General features: G+C 40.0%; 1 protein-coding gene across 1 annotated transcript; it reads left to right on the top strand.

Moving 5' to 3' along the window:
• The first annotated feature begins 1,278 nt into the window (after positions 1–1,278).
• FETUB (fetuin B) lies at positions 1,279–14,891 on the top strand. Its single transcript, XM_046001423.1, has 7 exons — positions 1,279–1,625; positions 1,960–2,067; positions 3,548–3,635; positions 5,542–5,705; positions 6,443–6,544; positions 13,273–13,356; positions 14,390–14,891. The coding sequence occupies exons 1-7, from the start codon at positions 1,404–1,406 to the stop codon at positions 14,771–14,773; spliced, it is 1,152 nt and encodes a 383-aa protein (XP_045857379.1). The 5' UTR covers positions 1,279–1,403; the 3' UTR covers positions 14,774–14,891.
• Positions 14,892–16,696: the final 1,805 nt, after the last annotated feature.

The raw sequence follows: 16,696 nt of genomic DNA, 5'->3' as shown, positions 1-16,696 counted from the left end.
TTTCTTTAGTGATATATTTGGATTTCATTCTTTTTATTCTTTGCATGTTTAGTAGTGGTTTTAGATATACAGTTACCATTAAGTTGTATATAAACTCTTCTTCAAATAGCAGTGTATATTAAGTTGATGGTTGCTCAAGTTTGAACCCATTCTTTTCTCCTCTCCTCCCCACATTTTAGGTATATGTTATTATAGTTTATATCCTTTTCCCCCCCCAAAGGTTTTATTTATTTGAGAGAGATAGCATCAGCAGGGGGGAGGGTTAGAGAGAGAGGGAGAAGCAGACTCCCTACTGAGCAGGGAGCCTGACTCCGGGTTCAGGGCCAGGACCCCAGGATCCTGACCTGTGCCAAAGGTAGACACTTAACTGACTGAGCCACTCAGGTACCCCTATATTTTATATTCTTTTTCTCATGTGAGTTTCTTGACTGATTTTTTTTTAACAGAAATACTCATTTCTGCTACTTTTGTGTTTGCTACCTTTATGCTGCCATTTTTGGTCTTTCCTTCCCATTCAAAGAGTCCCCTTTAATATTTCTTGCAGGGCTGGTTCAACGGGCATGAACTCCTTCAGTGTTGGAGAAACTCTTTATCTCTCCTTCTATTCTGAATGATTAGTTATCTCTTCTTAAGCATAGTGTTTAACGAGTTTGCTTCCATACAGACCACAGAAAGAGAAGTAGACTTGGAGTATGATGTAAGAACTATTGATGAATCATTCATCTCTTTTTTCTTTAAATGAAGCCTTTGTTTTAAAAAATTCAGATAAGGCCAAGTAGACCACTTTCTAGCCACGTCCCAAAGTGCATTAGGGATGTCACAGTTACTTTCTGTAGGGGATGTGAGGTTAGAGCCCCTTTCCTGATCTAATAAGAGGGAAACATGGGAAGTCAGGCAGGAAATCTGAACTCACTGAACACCACTGGGACCGAACCCCAGGTTCCATGCCCCGGATAACTATTAGTGTGACCCAGGACATCGGCTGGAGGGCAGGTGCCAGGAGAGAAGGAGAAAGGTGACAGCCCACATATTCTGATTCAGGTAGAGCCCTGGACACAAACCAGAATCCAGTCATGACCTCTTAGGAGCCTTGACCTGAGTGTTCATTATGGTTTCTTCGGAAAAGGTTAGGAAACAAATTTGTTTACATGACACGTGAATATGAGATTGCTGCAGGGCCCAAGGTTAGAAACATTGGCAAATCCCATCCAAAGTACTGACTCAGGGAAATCCACATTTAGAATTCAAGGAGATAAAATGGGACATTGGGTTTCAAAACCTGGTAATAGGTTCAGATTGCAATTACAAAACTGTGCAAATTGGCTTTATAGAGAGAGCGCTGCGAGCAGCTCAATCCCTGTAACTCTATAACCTGACTTACCCTGGACCTTGCTCCCTACAGAATGGGTCTGCTCCTACTCTTGGTGCTCTGCGCACTGGCTGCATGCTGCAGGGCTAGATCTGTACCCGGGCCACCCGCCCCCTCAATTATGCTCTCCCGTGGCTGCAATGACTCAGATGTTCTGACAGTCGCAGGCTTTGCCCTTCAGGACATCAACAGGGACCGAAAAGATGGCTACGTGCTGAGCCTCAACCGAGTGAGCGATGTCCGCGAACACAGACAGGCAAGTGATGGTCCCCTATCGTGAGCAGGTGCTTACACAAGCTGAGGAGGCCAACCAGGGGGATGGGACCCCAGAGACAAGTGTTGGAAGATGCTTTCTGAATTGGAAATCCTGCTAAGAACATTCCTCTCTTCTCCGCCAGGGTGTGCCACACGCTCTTGTTCTTGGTCTAATAGTTATCCTACTCTGAAGCTTGTCCAGTCCCACAGGTTACCCATGATCTTCACAAACATCAAAGACTTTGGCTCTGCCATAAAACAGAGACTTCTTGGCCAGTCTTTAGGGTTTTCTGCTTCATATGGGATACAGTGCATTTCTCAACCCCCTCTTACAGGTCCTGGGTTCTGTGTTCTATCTCACACTGGACGTGTTAGAAACGAACTGCCATGTACTCACCAGGAAGGCGTGGAAGGACTGTGGGGTGAGGAACATTCATAAATCGGTAAGTGCTTGTGTCCAGGCATGCTGCAGAAGCTAGGTGTTCTCTGACCTGGGTGAAGATTGCTCAATGTGTCCATCTCTTGAATGTCCTTCATTATCAACTCTCGGGCAGAGCGCCCATGTGGTTATTCCAATGCTGTAGATCAAACAGCTTAATCAAAGGAGTTTCTGAGCGTCCCACTGAGAGTCATGACCCCAGAATTGAAAAGTTGCCCCCAAATGGTTTCCTACCTTCAAGAACTTCCTGTAGATTCCGAGCTAGTGTTTAGATTGTGAGAAAAAAGATTTGAGAGGTAATGCTTTGGATACATGTCTAAGGAAGACTATAGAAGCATTGGTGAGAGAGCTTCTTTCCCGGTTTTATTTTGTTTTGTTTCGGTGAACACTAATATGAAATGTGAGGCTGGGGAGAGGGAAGGATTACAGTATGGGAGCTGCCAGAGGTGCTATGGAAGGATTTCCTGGAATCATAGAACCTAAAAGGCCTCAGAAGTCAACTTTTAAAGGGGACTCATGAAGAAGCTTGAAAATAACATAGCTTTCTTTTGATTCTCAGTTATCCTGAGGTTATGCCCATTAATTGAGGAGAAACTTTATATCTGGAGTGCAGAACTGTGTTTAGAAGTAAACTATTTACTCAAGATTTCTAATCATTTAACCAAATCTGTCAAGTTACACCTATCTGGTTTTAAAGAGCAAAGAGTGTTCTTACCCTGTCGTGATTATATTTCAGGTGGCACTAGCGGCTCTAATATATACCCTAAAAATGTACACTGATTCCAACATGATAGAAGTTTATTTCTCACTCATGTAAAGCTCAAAGTAGAAATTCCTGGTCAAGAGGGAGCTTTCTTTCAGAAGTGCCTTGGAGACCCCTGTTCCCTCCACGTTGTGGATCTAGACTGCCACCTTCAGCTGGTGGTTTCTATGACTGCCAAGCTTCTCTGCATCAGACTATAGAAAAAGAAAGAGTATGGTGGATAGGTCACATGGGAAAAACTTTATGGGACACCTGGAAATGGTTACAGTCACTTCTGCTCACCTTCCTGTGGCTGCAGTTCAATTACACACATTCACAGTTACTCTGAAGGAAGCTGGGAAATATAGACCAACTGTGTCTCAGAAGAAGGTTGAATGATTTGTTGATTGGCTGGCAGTTTCTCACACCCCAAGCCCCCCCAAAATTGACCTTAGTTTTTCATTATTTAAAAAGAAAATGTCCAGGGGAACTGGGGTGACACAGTCCATTAAGTATCCAGCTCTTGGCTTCGGCTCAGGTTGGGGGGTCTCAGGGTCCTGAGATCCAGCCCCACGTTAGGCTCCGTGTTCAGTATGGAGTCTGCTTGAAATTATCTCTCCCTCTCCTTCTGCCTCTCTCAAACAAATAAATCTTCAAAAATAAAATGTCCAATCTAATTTTGGATATTTTTAAAAGTCGGGGTTTGTTCCACCATCTCTTAAAATGTGTTTGTTCATTCCAGGTTTATGGTCAATGCAAAGCAATATATTATGTTAACAGGCCAGAAAGGATTCTCTACTTATCTGCTTATAACTGTACTCTTCGCCCAGGTAAGAGAGCACTCTGATTTTACGCATTTTAATAAAATATGGAAAAGAGCATTAAATAGAGCTATGCCTAGAGAATACTCCCATCCTTACTTCCTATTCATACAAAGGCCACGTTCTTATATCCAGTATTTGCCTCTCTTGTGAAGTTCATCTTGTACCACTCCTCTTCCCACAAAAAATCTTCTTAAATACACCGCTTAAATCCTTTATTATAGACAGTTGCATTAAATCCTACATTTTCAGTCTGATGTAAATGGCTTAATCTCTGCTCTGGTCCCCAGGCTCCCTTTCTAGCTCTCCTGACGTTACTTCCTTGACTACACCAACTTTGCACTTCTGAAACCGAATGGATGCTTCACTATTTTCCAAACACACATTGCACTTTCCAGTCTCCGCATGTACTGTTTGCTTCCTCCGCCACTGAGGATGCCCTCACCTGACACCCTCTGCCGTTAGAACTTACATTGTTTGAGGGCCCCTGCCGATGCTGCTTCTTCCACCATGTTCTCTACTCCAGAAAGGAAAGGTGCTCACCTGTTGTCATTCCTATACAATGTTAGCCTAATCACTCCTCAGGGAATGGAGAGTGGGCTGCCTTGACTTGAGTCTCCTATCTTCTTCCATCAAGCCGAGCACGTCTTCCTTCTTCCTGCCTGCCAAAGCTCTCCCTCCATTCCTATCAAGTGTAAGGAGTCCATAGTATTGTTGGATAAATGAATTAAGAATGAGGCTGAAACTAATGACATTCCAAATATGCACATGCATTTGTTCTGGATCCTTCTTTGGAAAAAAAGCATCCAAGTCCTGGGCAAATAGGATGTGGTTACTTGGTAGACTATTGTGTGAATGTGACTCCCTTGGTGGATCTTTGTTCAAGTGCAGATTATGATTCTAGAGGTGTGGGGCATGGCCTGAAAGTTTGCGTTTCTAATAAGTTCCAGGAGATAACAATGTTGCTGGTTCCTTTGGGAGATAAAGCAACAGATCAAATATTTTATTGGCCATGTTTTAAGCTTCCTGGTTGCCAAGAGGAGTTTTATATAAATAAACAAGAGTAGAACCAACAAGGCAGACTGGGATTTAAATGGAAGTCATAAGTGCCAGAGGTACGGGAGGTTAGGAAGTGACCCATGGGGATGATGGTGCCAGGAGTGACAAGCTATGGAAACTGCCTCCCAGGATGCCCAAATACATGCAAATCAGCGTGCAATTGATCAAAACAAAGTGTTTGTGCTACAGAAATAACTTCCAGAAAAGTTCCCTGGCCTGACTTTCATGAGAGTTTTGCCACCTCCAGCTCTTTCCAGTCGGAAATGCTCGCTCCACTTTTAGCAGGATTATTCCATCCAGTCACACAGTGATTTGACTGATGCGCGTTTTCTGGCTTGCTTGTATTTTCTAACTGGGAAGGGCGTGCTTACCTTCTATGTGTCACTCAACAAGCACTTGCTAAGCACTTACAATGCATTAGATGTTACGTTAGGTGCTGGAGACTGAAAGGTGAATAAGACATGACACTCATGAAATCCCAACAGTTTAAGACACTCAGTCTGCCTGACAGAGGCCAGGATGGTGGAAGATATCTCCACTGAGCTAACTGCGGGTCAAGTTTTTGTATCAATATTATACACATGCATTTCTGAACACAATTCTTCAGGTAAATACCTTTGTGTGAGGTGAAAAAAATCTTGCTTTGATTTTTTTTTTTTTAATTATGAAAGTAGTACACAGTCATTGCAGGAAACTCTCTGCTGACTGCTTTCTTTCTAGACAATGCCTTTTCCACTCCCTCCTTGCCGAAATGATTTCTTTTTTTGATCTCTGCCTAGATCCAGTAGTCATGACTTATGGGATTAAAAATTATTAAGGAGTTTCATTTTAAAACTTCTCTCTTTGGCATCAACAGTTTCTCGAAGAAGTATTCACATAATGTGCCCTGACTGCCCCTTCCCCACCAACTTGTCAGATCCCAAGTATCTGGAAGCTGCCCTTGAGTCTCTTGCAAAATACAACAGTGAGAGCCCCTCAAAGCAGTATTCTCTCGTCCAAGTCACCCAGGCTTCTAACCAGGTGAGGTTGAACTGTCATTACATCAACAATGTCTCTCCTAACTCTTATTCTCAGTTCCTAAGCTGAGGTGAATATCAAGGCACTCCTTTTAATTTGACCTGAAAAGCCTTTTCTTTATTCCCTCCTTGGGTGGACCTGATGTACATTCAGTCATGTTTCCGTGTCTGAGTTATGTCATGGGATTTCCACCAGAGTTGTGGGACTCCATTTTACTTCATTGGCCTTAAGATGGGAAGGGAAATAGACTCTTGGTCTCTTTGGTTATTCTACTTAGGTTCACTATTTGCTGCTACACTCTTACATTTAACTGATCATGGACCATTTGGCAAGTCAATTTCTGCTTCATCTTAAGGTCTGGAATGGATTATGAGTTTTACAGGTTAGGGAAAGTGGAGGCTCATTTGCATTTGGATGATGTTAAATCTATTATATAGAGAAAATCTAATCTAAAAACAAATCTACAGGAGGAAAAATCCGCTCAACCGAGGAAGGTTTTTAGAGTCCTTTCAAATCCTTAAGAAGGGAAGAAAAGTATGGTGATTATGATTTTTTAAATGACAGAATCACAATATATGCTTTGATCTTGGTGGGAAGTACAGAGACAGCAGCAGACCTGGGCTGACAATGACTTTGACTGAGGATGTTTGGTTCTCCTAAATAAAATGCTGCCAAACCTGAATCATTTCTCCACATGGTAAGATTTGATTTTTTCTTTCTCAACTCTTGTCTCATACCAGTGGGTGGTTGGCCCTGCCTACTTTGTGGAATACTTAATCAAAGAGTCACCATGTACCAAATCCCAGGCCAGCAGCTGTGCACTTCAGCCCCCTGACTCTGAGGTAAGTATTCCTAAATGTCTTCATAATTTAGGATTTGTGTTCACAAGTCACCTATATGTACTTTCTGAGCATAAATGATTACATGAGGTATTGTAATGCATGAGATGCATTGTTCCTCTTAAGGAACAATGGACTAAGTAGAGATTGTGCGGGTTCAGGTGCAAAAATAAGGATTTTATTTTATAGTTATTGCAATTTTCATCAGCAATATGATGACTTTGCAAAAAAAATGATCATAGCCACTGTAAAACATAGGCAGATCTTCTCAGTGGTTTGTGATGGTCCTGCTTCTATCTGAACAAATCCCGTTACATTTGGAATACACCATGGTATTCTGTTCCTCAGACCGCTCTTATGAAGGACAAAGAAGTCAAATAGGCCTTCTTTCAAAGAATGTGTCCACAATGGGCAGGGAACCTTGAAACCATCGGAAACACACCTGGTGGGAAATATCGATCGACAAAATGTATTGTGTAGCATAATCAGGCAAAATGAGTCAAAAGACTTTTTTCTCCTTAGTTATACTAATAGCTTTATTAAGATAATTCATACATCATAAAATTCACCCTTTAAGATATACAATCCAGTATATTTAGTATATTCACAAAGCTGTGCACCATCACTACTATCTAACTTTCGAATATCTTTGTCAGCCCAAAAAGAAACCCCTTACCCATTAGCAGTTGTTCCCCTTACCCCTCATCCAAGTCCCTGGAGCCCACTAGTCTACTCGTCATCTCTATGACTTTGTCTTCTTCCAGACATTTCATGTAACGGAATCATTGTATGTAGGGCCTTTTGTGTCTGCCTTTTTTCACTTAACATAATGTTTTCAAGGTTTACCTGTGTTGTAGCATGTTTCGGTGCCTCATTCCTTTCTATGGCCAAATAATAGTTCATTGCATGGATGCACCAAGTACTGCTTTTCATCCAATAGTCAATGGCTGTTTGGGTTGCTTCCCTGTTGGAGCTGTGATAAATGATAGTGCTAGGAGCATTTGTATACAAGTTTTTATGCCTACTGTGTTTTTGTTTCTCCTGGGTGTATGGTCTGAAGTGGGATTGCTGAGTCACACTTCACATTTAACCTTTTGATGAACTGCCAAACTGTTTTCCAATGTGACTGCACCAGTTTTATGAACCTATCTGCCATGTACGTGGGTTTCAATTTCTCCACATTTTTGCTCATACTTCTTATTATAATTATCTGTCTTTTTTTTGTATTATAGCTATCTTATTGAGTATGAAGTGGCATCTCATTTTGGTTGTTACTTGCACTTTCTTCATGGCTAATGATGTTACGCATCTTTAATGTACTTATTGGCCAATTATCATATATACATTCTTTGGAGAAATGTCTATTCAAATCCTTTGCCCATTTTAAAATTGGATTACTCATTTTCTTATTGTTGAATTGTAGGAGCTCTTTACATATTCTAGATACAATTCCTTAATCACATATATGATTATAAAGATTTTCTCTCATTCTCTGGGTTGTCTATTCATTTTCTTAATGATGCTCTTTGAAGTACAAAAGGTTTTTTAATTTCCATGAAGTCCCTCTTATTTATTTGTGTCATCACTGAATGTGTGTTTGGAGTCATCTCTAAGAAATCATTGCCTAATCCAAAATCACTAAGACTTACTCCTATGTATTCTTTGAAGAGTTTTCTAGCTTTAACTCTTAGGTTTAAGTTTGTGACCTGTAATGAGTTAATTTTTTTTTATATTGTGTGAGGTAGGAGGTTCAACTTCATTCTTCTGCTTCTGGATGTCCATTTGTCCTAGAATTATTTGTCGGAAAAAAAAATCGTTTTTTCCCACTTAAGTGTCTTGGAATACTTCTTGAAGATAACTTGGCTATAAATGTCAAGGTTTATTTCTACACTCTCAATTTTATCCATGGATCTATATAGCTATCCCTATGCCACTATTTCACTGTCATGAATACTAAAGCTTTGTAGCAAATTTTGAAATTGGGAAGTGTGAATGCTCCTATTTTGTTCTCTTTATTCCAGATTATTTGGGTATTCTGGCTCCGTTGCATTTTCATAATAATTTTCTATTTTTAAAAAAGAAGTTAGAAATGTGATAAGAATTGCACTGAATCTGTAGGCCAATGTGGGACATACTGTCATATTAACAATAGTAAGTCTTTCAGTCCATGAGTATGGATTGTCTTTCCTTTTGTTTAAGACTCTATTTCCTTCAACAATGTTTTATAATTTTCAATGTTCAATACTCACTTACTTGTATATCTAAATATTTTATTCTCTTTGATGCTAAAATAATGTATTTGTTTCCTTTATTTTATTTTTGAATTGTTTCCTATACACAATTTATTTTTGCATACTGATCTTGTATCCTGGAACCTTGCTGGACTCATTTACTAGTTCTAATAGTTTTCTAGTAGATTTCTTAGGATTTTCTAGATACAAGGTCATGTCATCTGCAATTAGAGATAGCTTTACTTCTTCCTTTCCAATCTGCATGCCTTTTAATTCTTTTTCTTGCCTAATTTCCCTGGCTAGACCTTCCAGTATAATATTGAACAGAGGTGGGAAGAGTAGACATCCTTATCATATTCCTGGGGAAAACACTGAGTATTTCATCATTGAATATGATGTTAACTATAAGTTTTTCATGGATGCCCTCTTTTAAGTTGAAAAAGTTCTATTCTTATTTTCTGAAAAATTTTTTAATGAAAAAAGAGTATTAGAATTTATCAAATGCTTTTTCTGAGTTAAGGAGGTAACCATGGTTTTCTTCTCCTTTAATCTGTCATTATTGTATTAACAATGATTGACTCTTGTATGTTAAAACAAGCTTGCACTTTGGGAATGAATCCCAATTGATCATGGCATATAATCCTTTTTACATGTTGCCGAATTCAATTTGCCAGTATTTTTTTATAAGATTTTTCCATTTTTATATTCATAAGAGATATTAATCTATAGTTTTCTTGTATTTTCTCTGCCTGATTTCCATATGAGTTTAATATTGGCCTCACAAAATGAGTTGGGAAAATTTCCCTCCTCTTCTATTTTATTTTGGAAGAGTTTAAGGATTGGTGTTCATTCTTCTTTAAATGTTTTGTAGAATTCAACAGTGGGCCTGAACTTGTCTTTATGAGAAGTTTGGGGTTTTTAGAAAAGAATTATTATTAATAATTCGATTTCTTCACTTGTTACAGTTCTATTTAGATTTTCTGTTTCTTAAGTTTTGGTAGTTCGTGTCTTCCTAGGAATTTGTTCATTTCATCGAAGTCACTTAATTTCTCAGCATACAAGAAGATGTTCATTGTATTGCCTTCTTATTTCTGAAAGGCTAAAATTTAATTCCAATTTTAATATATGCTACATTTTTTTCTTGGTCAGTCCAGCTAAAGTTTTGTCAATTTTGTTGATCTTTTCAAATAATCAACTTTCAGTTTCATTTTCCATTTTTATAATCATCTAGTTAAAATTTTCCTCTCTGCTCTTTATTATGGCCTTCTTTTTGTTTGCTCTGGGATGAGTTTCTTTTTTGTTTTTGTTTTGTTTTGTTTTTCTGCTTTTTCTGTTTCTTAAGGTAGAGGGTTACATAAATGATTTGTTATTGTTTTTTTTTTTTTTTAACAATAGCAATTACATCTACAGATTTCCTTCTCAGCAATGCTTTAGCTGAATCTCATAAGTTGTGTGTATTTTGTTTTGGTTTCTATTCATCTCAAAGTATTTTCTAATTTTTCTTTGTGATTATTTCATTGACCAATTGGTTACATAGGAGTATGTCATCTAATATTTGCAAAATTCCCTAATATTTTGTTATCCATTTCCAATCTCATTCCATTGTAGTTGGAGAACATGCACCATATGATCTCAATTCTTTTAAATTAATTGAATTTTTTTTTTAATTTAGCATAAGGTATATCGTGGAAAATGTTCCATGTACACTTGAGAAGGGTGTATATTGTACTGTTGTTAGATGAAGCATTCTGTAATGATTGGTTTATAGTGTTGTTTAAGTCTTCTCTTTCCTTGTTGATGTCCTGCATAGTTGTTCTATCCATTACTGAAAGTGAGATTTCCAACTATTACTGTTGACTTGTCTTTATCTCCTTTGAATTCTGTCAGTTTGGCTTATGTTCTTTGGGGCTCTGTTGTTAGGTACATATATATTTTTAGTTATTGTGTCTTCTTAATAAGTAGGCTTTTTTATCATTATAAAGTGTTTTTCTTTGTCTCTACCAGCAGTTTTTATCTTCAAGTCAATTTTGTCTGATATTTGTATAGCCGTTCCAGCTCTCTTTTTGTTATTGTTTGCATTTATATTTTTTCCATCTTTTTACTTTCAACCTACATGTGTCTTTGAATCTAAAATGTGTGTCTCAGGGCACCTGGGTGGCTCAGTGGGTTAAAGCCTCTGCCTTCAGCTCAGGTCATGATCCCAGGGTCCTGGGATCGAGCCTTGCATTGGGCTCTCTGCTAGGCAGGGAGCCTGCTTCCTCCTCTCTATCTCTCTGTGCCTGCCTCTCTGCCTACTTGTGATCTCTCTCTCTCTGTCAAATAAATAAAATAAAATAAAAAATCTTTAAAATGTGTGTCTCAAAGACTTGTATAATTATTCAAGTGAATTTTCTCAAGGAATAATTGGGAAAACATTTTCACCCTATTCTGTAGGATATCTTCTTCTCACTTGTCATTAACATCTTGAGCAGATCCCATAGCATTCTGGTCATTATCAATAATAAGGACAATTCCACTTAGGTAATTAAGGTTCACGTACAGGTCTGAAAAAAATCTGTTCAGTCAATTCTGAATCAAAACTTCTATCTTATATCCAATGCAAAGCTTTTCTCTTTTTTCATAGCTTCATCCTGACTCAGAGCTTAGGACCTGCTGTGAGAAAGGGAGTCAAGGTCTATTCTTTCACTCTTTCTTCCCTCTCTGTAATCTTTTGCTTAATTCTTGCTCTTCCAAGTTCCAAGAAGAATGAAAGAGGTGAAGAGAGAAGAGCCCAAAGTCTTTTTTATATAACTGCGGTTTTGGTTTTCTCTTGGTCTACAATGGCCCTCCAATAAGCCAGGTTCCAGTGCTGGTTCTCTCAAGTGGTACAGGTGTAGTTTCATCCAGAGGTTCTTTCCTGGCAGGATGATGTATTCTCTAGCTGACTTCTTGGAACCACCCCTTCTCAGATTCAGCCCCCACAGACTTTTACTATCACTTTAGCGTGATAGTAAACAAGTGATTTAATCTCACCTATTATTATCCCTTCTCTGGAAGATTGTCCCTTGGGAAGGTACTTTCAAAAAAGCCCTACCTATGGCATTTGCTTGTCTCAAGGAATTCACACATTTTTACTACTCCAAACAGTGGAGATAGTGTTCCCTTTCCCACCCTTTTTCCTTACCCTACCATAGTAGGCTGCTTTAGCCAAGATCCTGCCTTCAGAATGCTCTGAGAGAGAAGCAGATACCAATCTTCGTAGCCCATATGTCCCAAAACTCTAGGGTTCCCATGTTAAGCATGCCCACAAACTCCCTTTTTGTGGTTCTCTCTAGATTCAGCATGAATTAGAGTAGCTCAGCAAATTCTAGTCAGAGTGGGAGTAGTTAAGGTCTACTTGGTACAGGTAGCTACAGTCTCTCCAGAAGCTTCTCTTAGTGTCCCCTACATGATTTGGTGACGAATTGGAGAAGGAAGAGGCTGAAGCACCATTCTCTAAGGACTTTCTACACTCATGGATTTTCCCATCATGAGGAACGTCAAATCTTCTCTTTACATAGTCTTCACATGGGTGATAGCGTAATATTCAGGCAATCCATTTAGATACAGTTTAGTATATTCCATTTGAATATTCTTTCTTAAGAGTTCTTCTTTAGAAATTGAGGCAACATTTTATTATAATATTCTATTTGACCTTGAATATATGTGTACTCTATGTCTCTAAAATTCCTCTTCTAGGAATTTACCCTAAGAAGTAACTAAGAACTTGTTAAATAATCAGAAGAATATTAGTTAATGATTATAAAAAAGATCACAGAACACTATTTAATGCCATTAAAGGATTTTCACAATATATTGTTAAGCGATGAGAAGGAGTTATAAAATATGTAATGTAATCCTATTTATCTAGAATAAAAATATATATGCATAGGAAAAAAGGTTAGAAGAAAAGAAATAGTTACCTTTCATACAATTATGGGTCTTTTTAACCTTTTTATCCATATTCTAAATAACTATTTATTATATTTGTATAAAGAAAACAAAATTATTTTATTTCCAAATAAAGAGAAGTTGAAGGAACTTAGAGGAATTTTGTCTGAGAAGAGAAAGCTCTGGGTGGAACGTACATAAAAGGCCACTACTATGTGCAAAATGAGAGCAGGTGTTCAAGATGACCCAAGGGTAGAAGTAAGACCAAAACATAGATGTTCTATAGACACAGATTACTGCTCAATACAAAGACTTTTCTAATGGCTTGTTCCTCAAGAAATCCTGAGTTTAGGGACCCCTGGGTGGCTGAGTTGCTTGAGCATCCAACTCTTCATCTCAGCTCGGGTCTTAGTTTGGGTGATAAGCAAAAATGATGTAGAGAGAATTGCCTCAGGGCCTGCTCATAACATTGTAGGCGCATAAAAATGTTGATTAGCTGTGGGTCTACACAAGCAGAAAACAAGTTGATTTCCATTTCTAATCACTAATAATCTTAATACTCACACAATGTTGTATTTTCTCTGTCTGTAGCCTGTTGGTATTTGCACAGGTTCCATGACTCAAACACCAATGGAAAAGTCTGTCTCCGTGTCTTGTAACTTCTTTGAACAACAGGTATTTTTCAATCTAATTATTTGCCTTCTCATTGAACAAGAGAGCAGATAATTGAAATCCTAACTGTTCTCTCCTTTTGATTTCCTAAAATCCATGATCACCACTTTATTCAGGCTGCCCCAAGGTCACACCCACAGAGTGGCTGGTTAAAGACCAGTCATACTTTTTTTTTTTTTTCCAGTCGCAATGTGGTCCTATAGAATAAATAAGACTCCTTCAGAAATAGAGATATCCTAGCTCAGATGGCTGAGGCCTCTGAAACATTAAATCCGGTGTCCCAGGGGCGCCTGGGTGGCTCAGTGGATTAAAGCCTCTGCCTTCGGCTCAGGTCATGTGATTTCTCTCTGTCAAATAAATAAAATATTTTTTAAAAAATATTTAAAATATTAAAAATAAATATTAAATATTTAAAATATTTTTTAAAAAATAAATAAATAAATCCAGTGTCCCCAAGATCCTTACCCTTTCCCAAAGTATTTGCCAAGTGTTCACTACGGGGTGGCCAACTATCACTGAGAGGGTGATTGAAACAGGCCACCTTGTCCCAGTCCTGCTCTGTCACCTGTGAGGTGTGTGTGACTCTGGACAACTTCTTCCCTCTCTGAGTCTTGGTTGTCTTGTCTGTAGAATGGGGTTGCAACAACCACCGTGTTCAGATCCCTGTGGGAAGCAATGAGAGGAACTGGGGAGGGCCCTGTGTGGCGCATGGCATTGAATAAGCCGTGAGTAAAGGTGACTGCGGCCGCACTACCGGGTTGCTGTGACAGCGCCCCAGGGTACTTGGAAGAAGCATTCAACCCCTCCAAACCGTTGTTCAGCTCAAGTTTGTGAGACCTGCAGTCTCACATACTCTGTTGTCTGCTTTTGCTTCTTTTAACCCTTTAACCTTTCAAGCAGAGTTAAATCATCCCTCTAGCTGGTCTCCCTTTGAGACATTCCATCAGAAAGTCCCAGAACCGGCTTAGCTTGGTATTAGCCGTGGTAGGAGTTTTTCCTGGAAATGTTCCCTTATTTGAAAATGTTCTTATTTCAGGGCCCTGCCCCTGGAGGGGAAGCCGATGCTGCTAACCAGGGACCTGCACATGTCCCTGGGGTGGTAGAGTCTCAGCAGAAAGTTGTAGTTCCTACTCCTGGCTTGTCCCCCAAAGCTGTGCCTAAAGGGTCTGTCCAACACCTCCCCGGCTTGGATGATGAGAAGAAGCCCGAGGATGCTGAGGAAAACCCCCAGACTGAGGCCTTCCCTGTGAAGCTGGATCTCACCACAAATCCTCAGGGAGAAAGAATGGATGTGTCCTTCCTTTTCATCGGGCCTGCGGAGCAGAAGCTGCTTGTCCTGCCTTTCCCCAAGGATGAACGACGCTCTGCTGAGTGCCCAGGACCAGCCCAGGAGAATAACCCTCTTATCCTCCCACCATGAGAACCACCTAGAGAATTCCATGGGGGGTATAGTGCCCTGCAGGAGAAGAGAGGTGCTGGGGAAGGGAGACAGAGAGGCAGTTCAAATGTAGAGAGTGACTAATAAAGTACAAATCTGACCCTCTTGGTCTCATCATGTTCTCTGGAAGTTAAGACTACACGGTGTACTTGTACGTGAGGCTTCATCTCTTCTGGACCATCCAGGGTCTCATACCACCGACACTCTCCGCCTCCCCTGTCGTCAGCCTCTCCCTCTGTAATCTTACTGACTTTCAGCGAAGTCTCTGCTATAGGGTCTGCCATACTTGGGAATGCCTTCTTCTTTCTGGGCAGGGGCACACTGTGATTCTTTTGATCAAAAGGAGATGAAAATTGAAGGATACCAAGAGACTGGGATTCATCAGAGTGTCATTCTCCCTTTATTCCATAATTACTTCAATGCCAAGTGTTGGTCAGATACTGTCTGCACAACTTTCAACCTGAGGGTGAAATTTTGTGGCTTTTTTTCTGACCTGTCCGAGTAAATCTCAGAGTCCCAGAACTTGATAAACTCACCTATCGGTAGGAGTAGTTGGAAGAGACAGTTGCCTGTGGCCTGTGGTTGAGCCTGGGGAGACCCCAACACTGCTTCAACTTGGGGAGCTTTCTGGCTCCTAGAATAGTTAGAGTAGTACTCAGAGTAGATATTCAGGACCTGATAACATTCATTCCCAGCTTTATCACTTAAAAAATAATAGATATGTATATACTATATATTGTACACATGTATGTTTGTGTGTGTATATATATATATTTACACAAATATATGCATATACATACACATATCTTTTGAAATTTGACAGGTGTTATGGGTTGCATTGTTTCCCCAAAATTCATATACTGAAGTTATAACCCCCCAGTACCTCAGAATGTGGTTGTATTTGTATATAGGTCTTTAAAAAAGTAATTAACCTAGAATAAAATCATTAGTGTGGGCCCTAATACAACCTGGGCCCAGATGAGCCCAGGGACACAGATGAGCACAGAAGCAAGACCATAGAGGGACACAGAGAGAAGGTGGCCAAGGAGAGAGGCCTCAAAAGAAAGTAACCTGCTGACAACTTGACCTTGAACTTCCAGCCTCCAAGACTGTGAGGAAATTAATTGCTGTCATTTCAACCACTCAGTTTCTAATACTTTCTTATGGCAGCCCTAGCAAGCTAGTACAGCAGGGAATTTGCAGGTGTAACTACTGTGTTCCGGCCCGGCACTGGTTCTTAGAAGAGGCACATAGGCCTTGACAGCATTCATTTAAGAGCAGCAGACAATATTCACACACTCTTAGTCTCAGCTGCTTCCTATAGGAAGGAAAGATTGATGAAGTTCTAGAACCTAGCTGAGGTTCGGTGGGCTGAGGTCCGGAGCCGATGACCAAGAAAGAATTCTTGAGACATCTTTGGTGCAAAATGGTGGTTTATTAAAGCACGGGGACAGGACCCGTGGGCAGAAAGAGCTGCTGCCCCGGGTTGTGAGGGATGGCAGGTTAGGTACTCTGCGGTGGGGGGACGGTGAGGAGAAGGGAGGTTTCAAAGGCGTTTTCATATGCTAAAGAGGGCCTACAAGGTGCCAGAATATCCCGGAGGTCTTCGGGATACGGAGGTCTTCGGGATACGGAGGTCTTCGGGATACCGGAGGTCCTTGGGGATACCGAGGTCTTCCTGGCTTGATCAGTGTTGTCTTTTGGTAAGCTATTAACATCAAGATAGTTGGGAGATTCCTGGTGGGATGTCACAATCCTGCTATCAAGCATCTTTGTTAGTGAGATTTCGGTTCAGAAGAGATTTAACTTTATTTACATTTCCTTCTACCTCAGCCTCCTTCAGTTTTGTGCCTGGAGGGGAGGGCTTGTGGAACTGAGTTATTTGCCTCTGGAAATTATCAATAG

Source organism: Meles meles, chromosome 4 (genome assembly GCF_922984935.1).
Source record: "Meles meles chromosome 4, mMelMel3.1 paternal haplotype, whole genome shotgun sequence".
Taxonomy (NCBI): domain Eukaryota; kingdom Metazoa; phylum Chordata; class Mammalia; order Carnivora; family Mustelidae; genus Meles; species Meles meles.
The sequence above is the reverse complement of the archived record's forward strand: the minus strand, read 5'-3'. Positions and strand labels throughout refer to the sequence as shown.

Coding starts and splice junctions, on each gene's coding strand:
- FETUB (XM_046001423.1), top strand. CDS start 1,404: ATGGGTCTGCTCCTACTCTTGGTGCTCTGCGCACTGGCTGCATGCTGC. Junction 1,626..1,959: donor ATGTCCGCGAACACAGACAG/GCAAGTGATGGT, acceptor CCCCTCTTACAG/GTCCTGGGTTCTGTGTTCTA. Junction 5,706..6,442: donor TCACCCAGGCTTCTAACCAG/GTGAGGTTGAAC, acceptor GTCTCATACCAG/TGGGTGGTTGGCCCTGCCTA.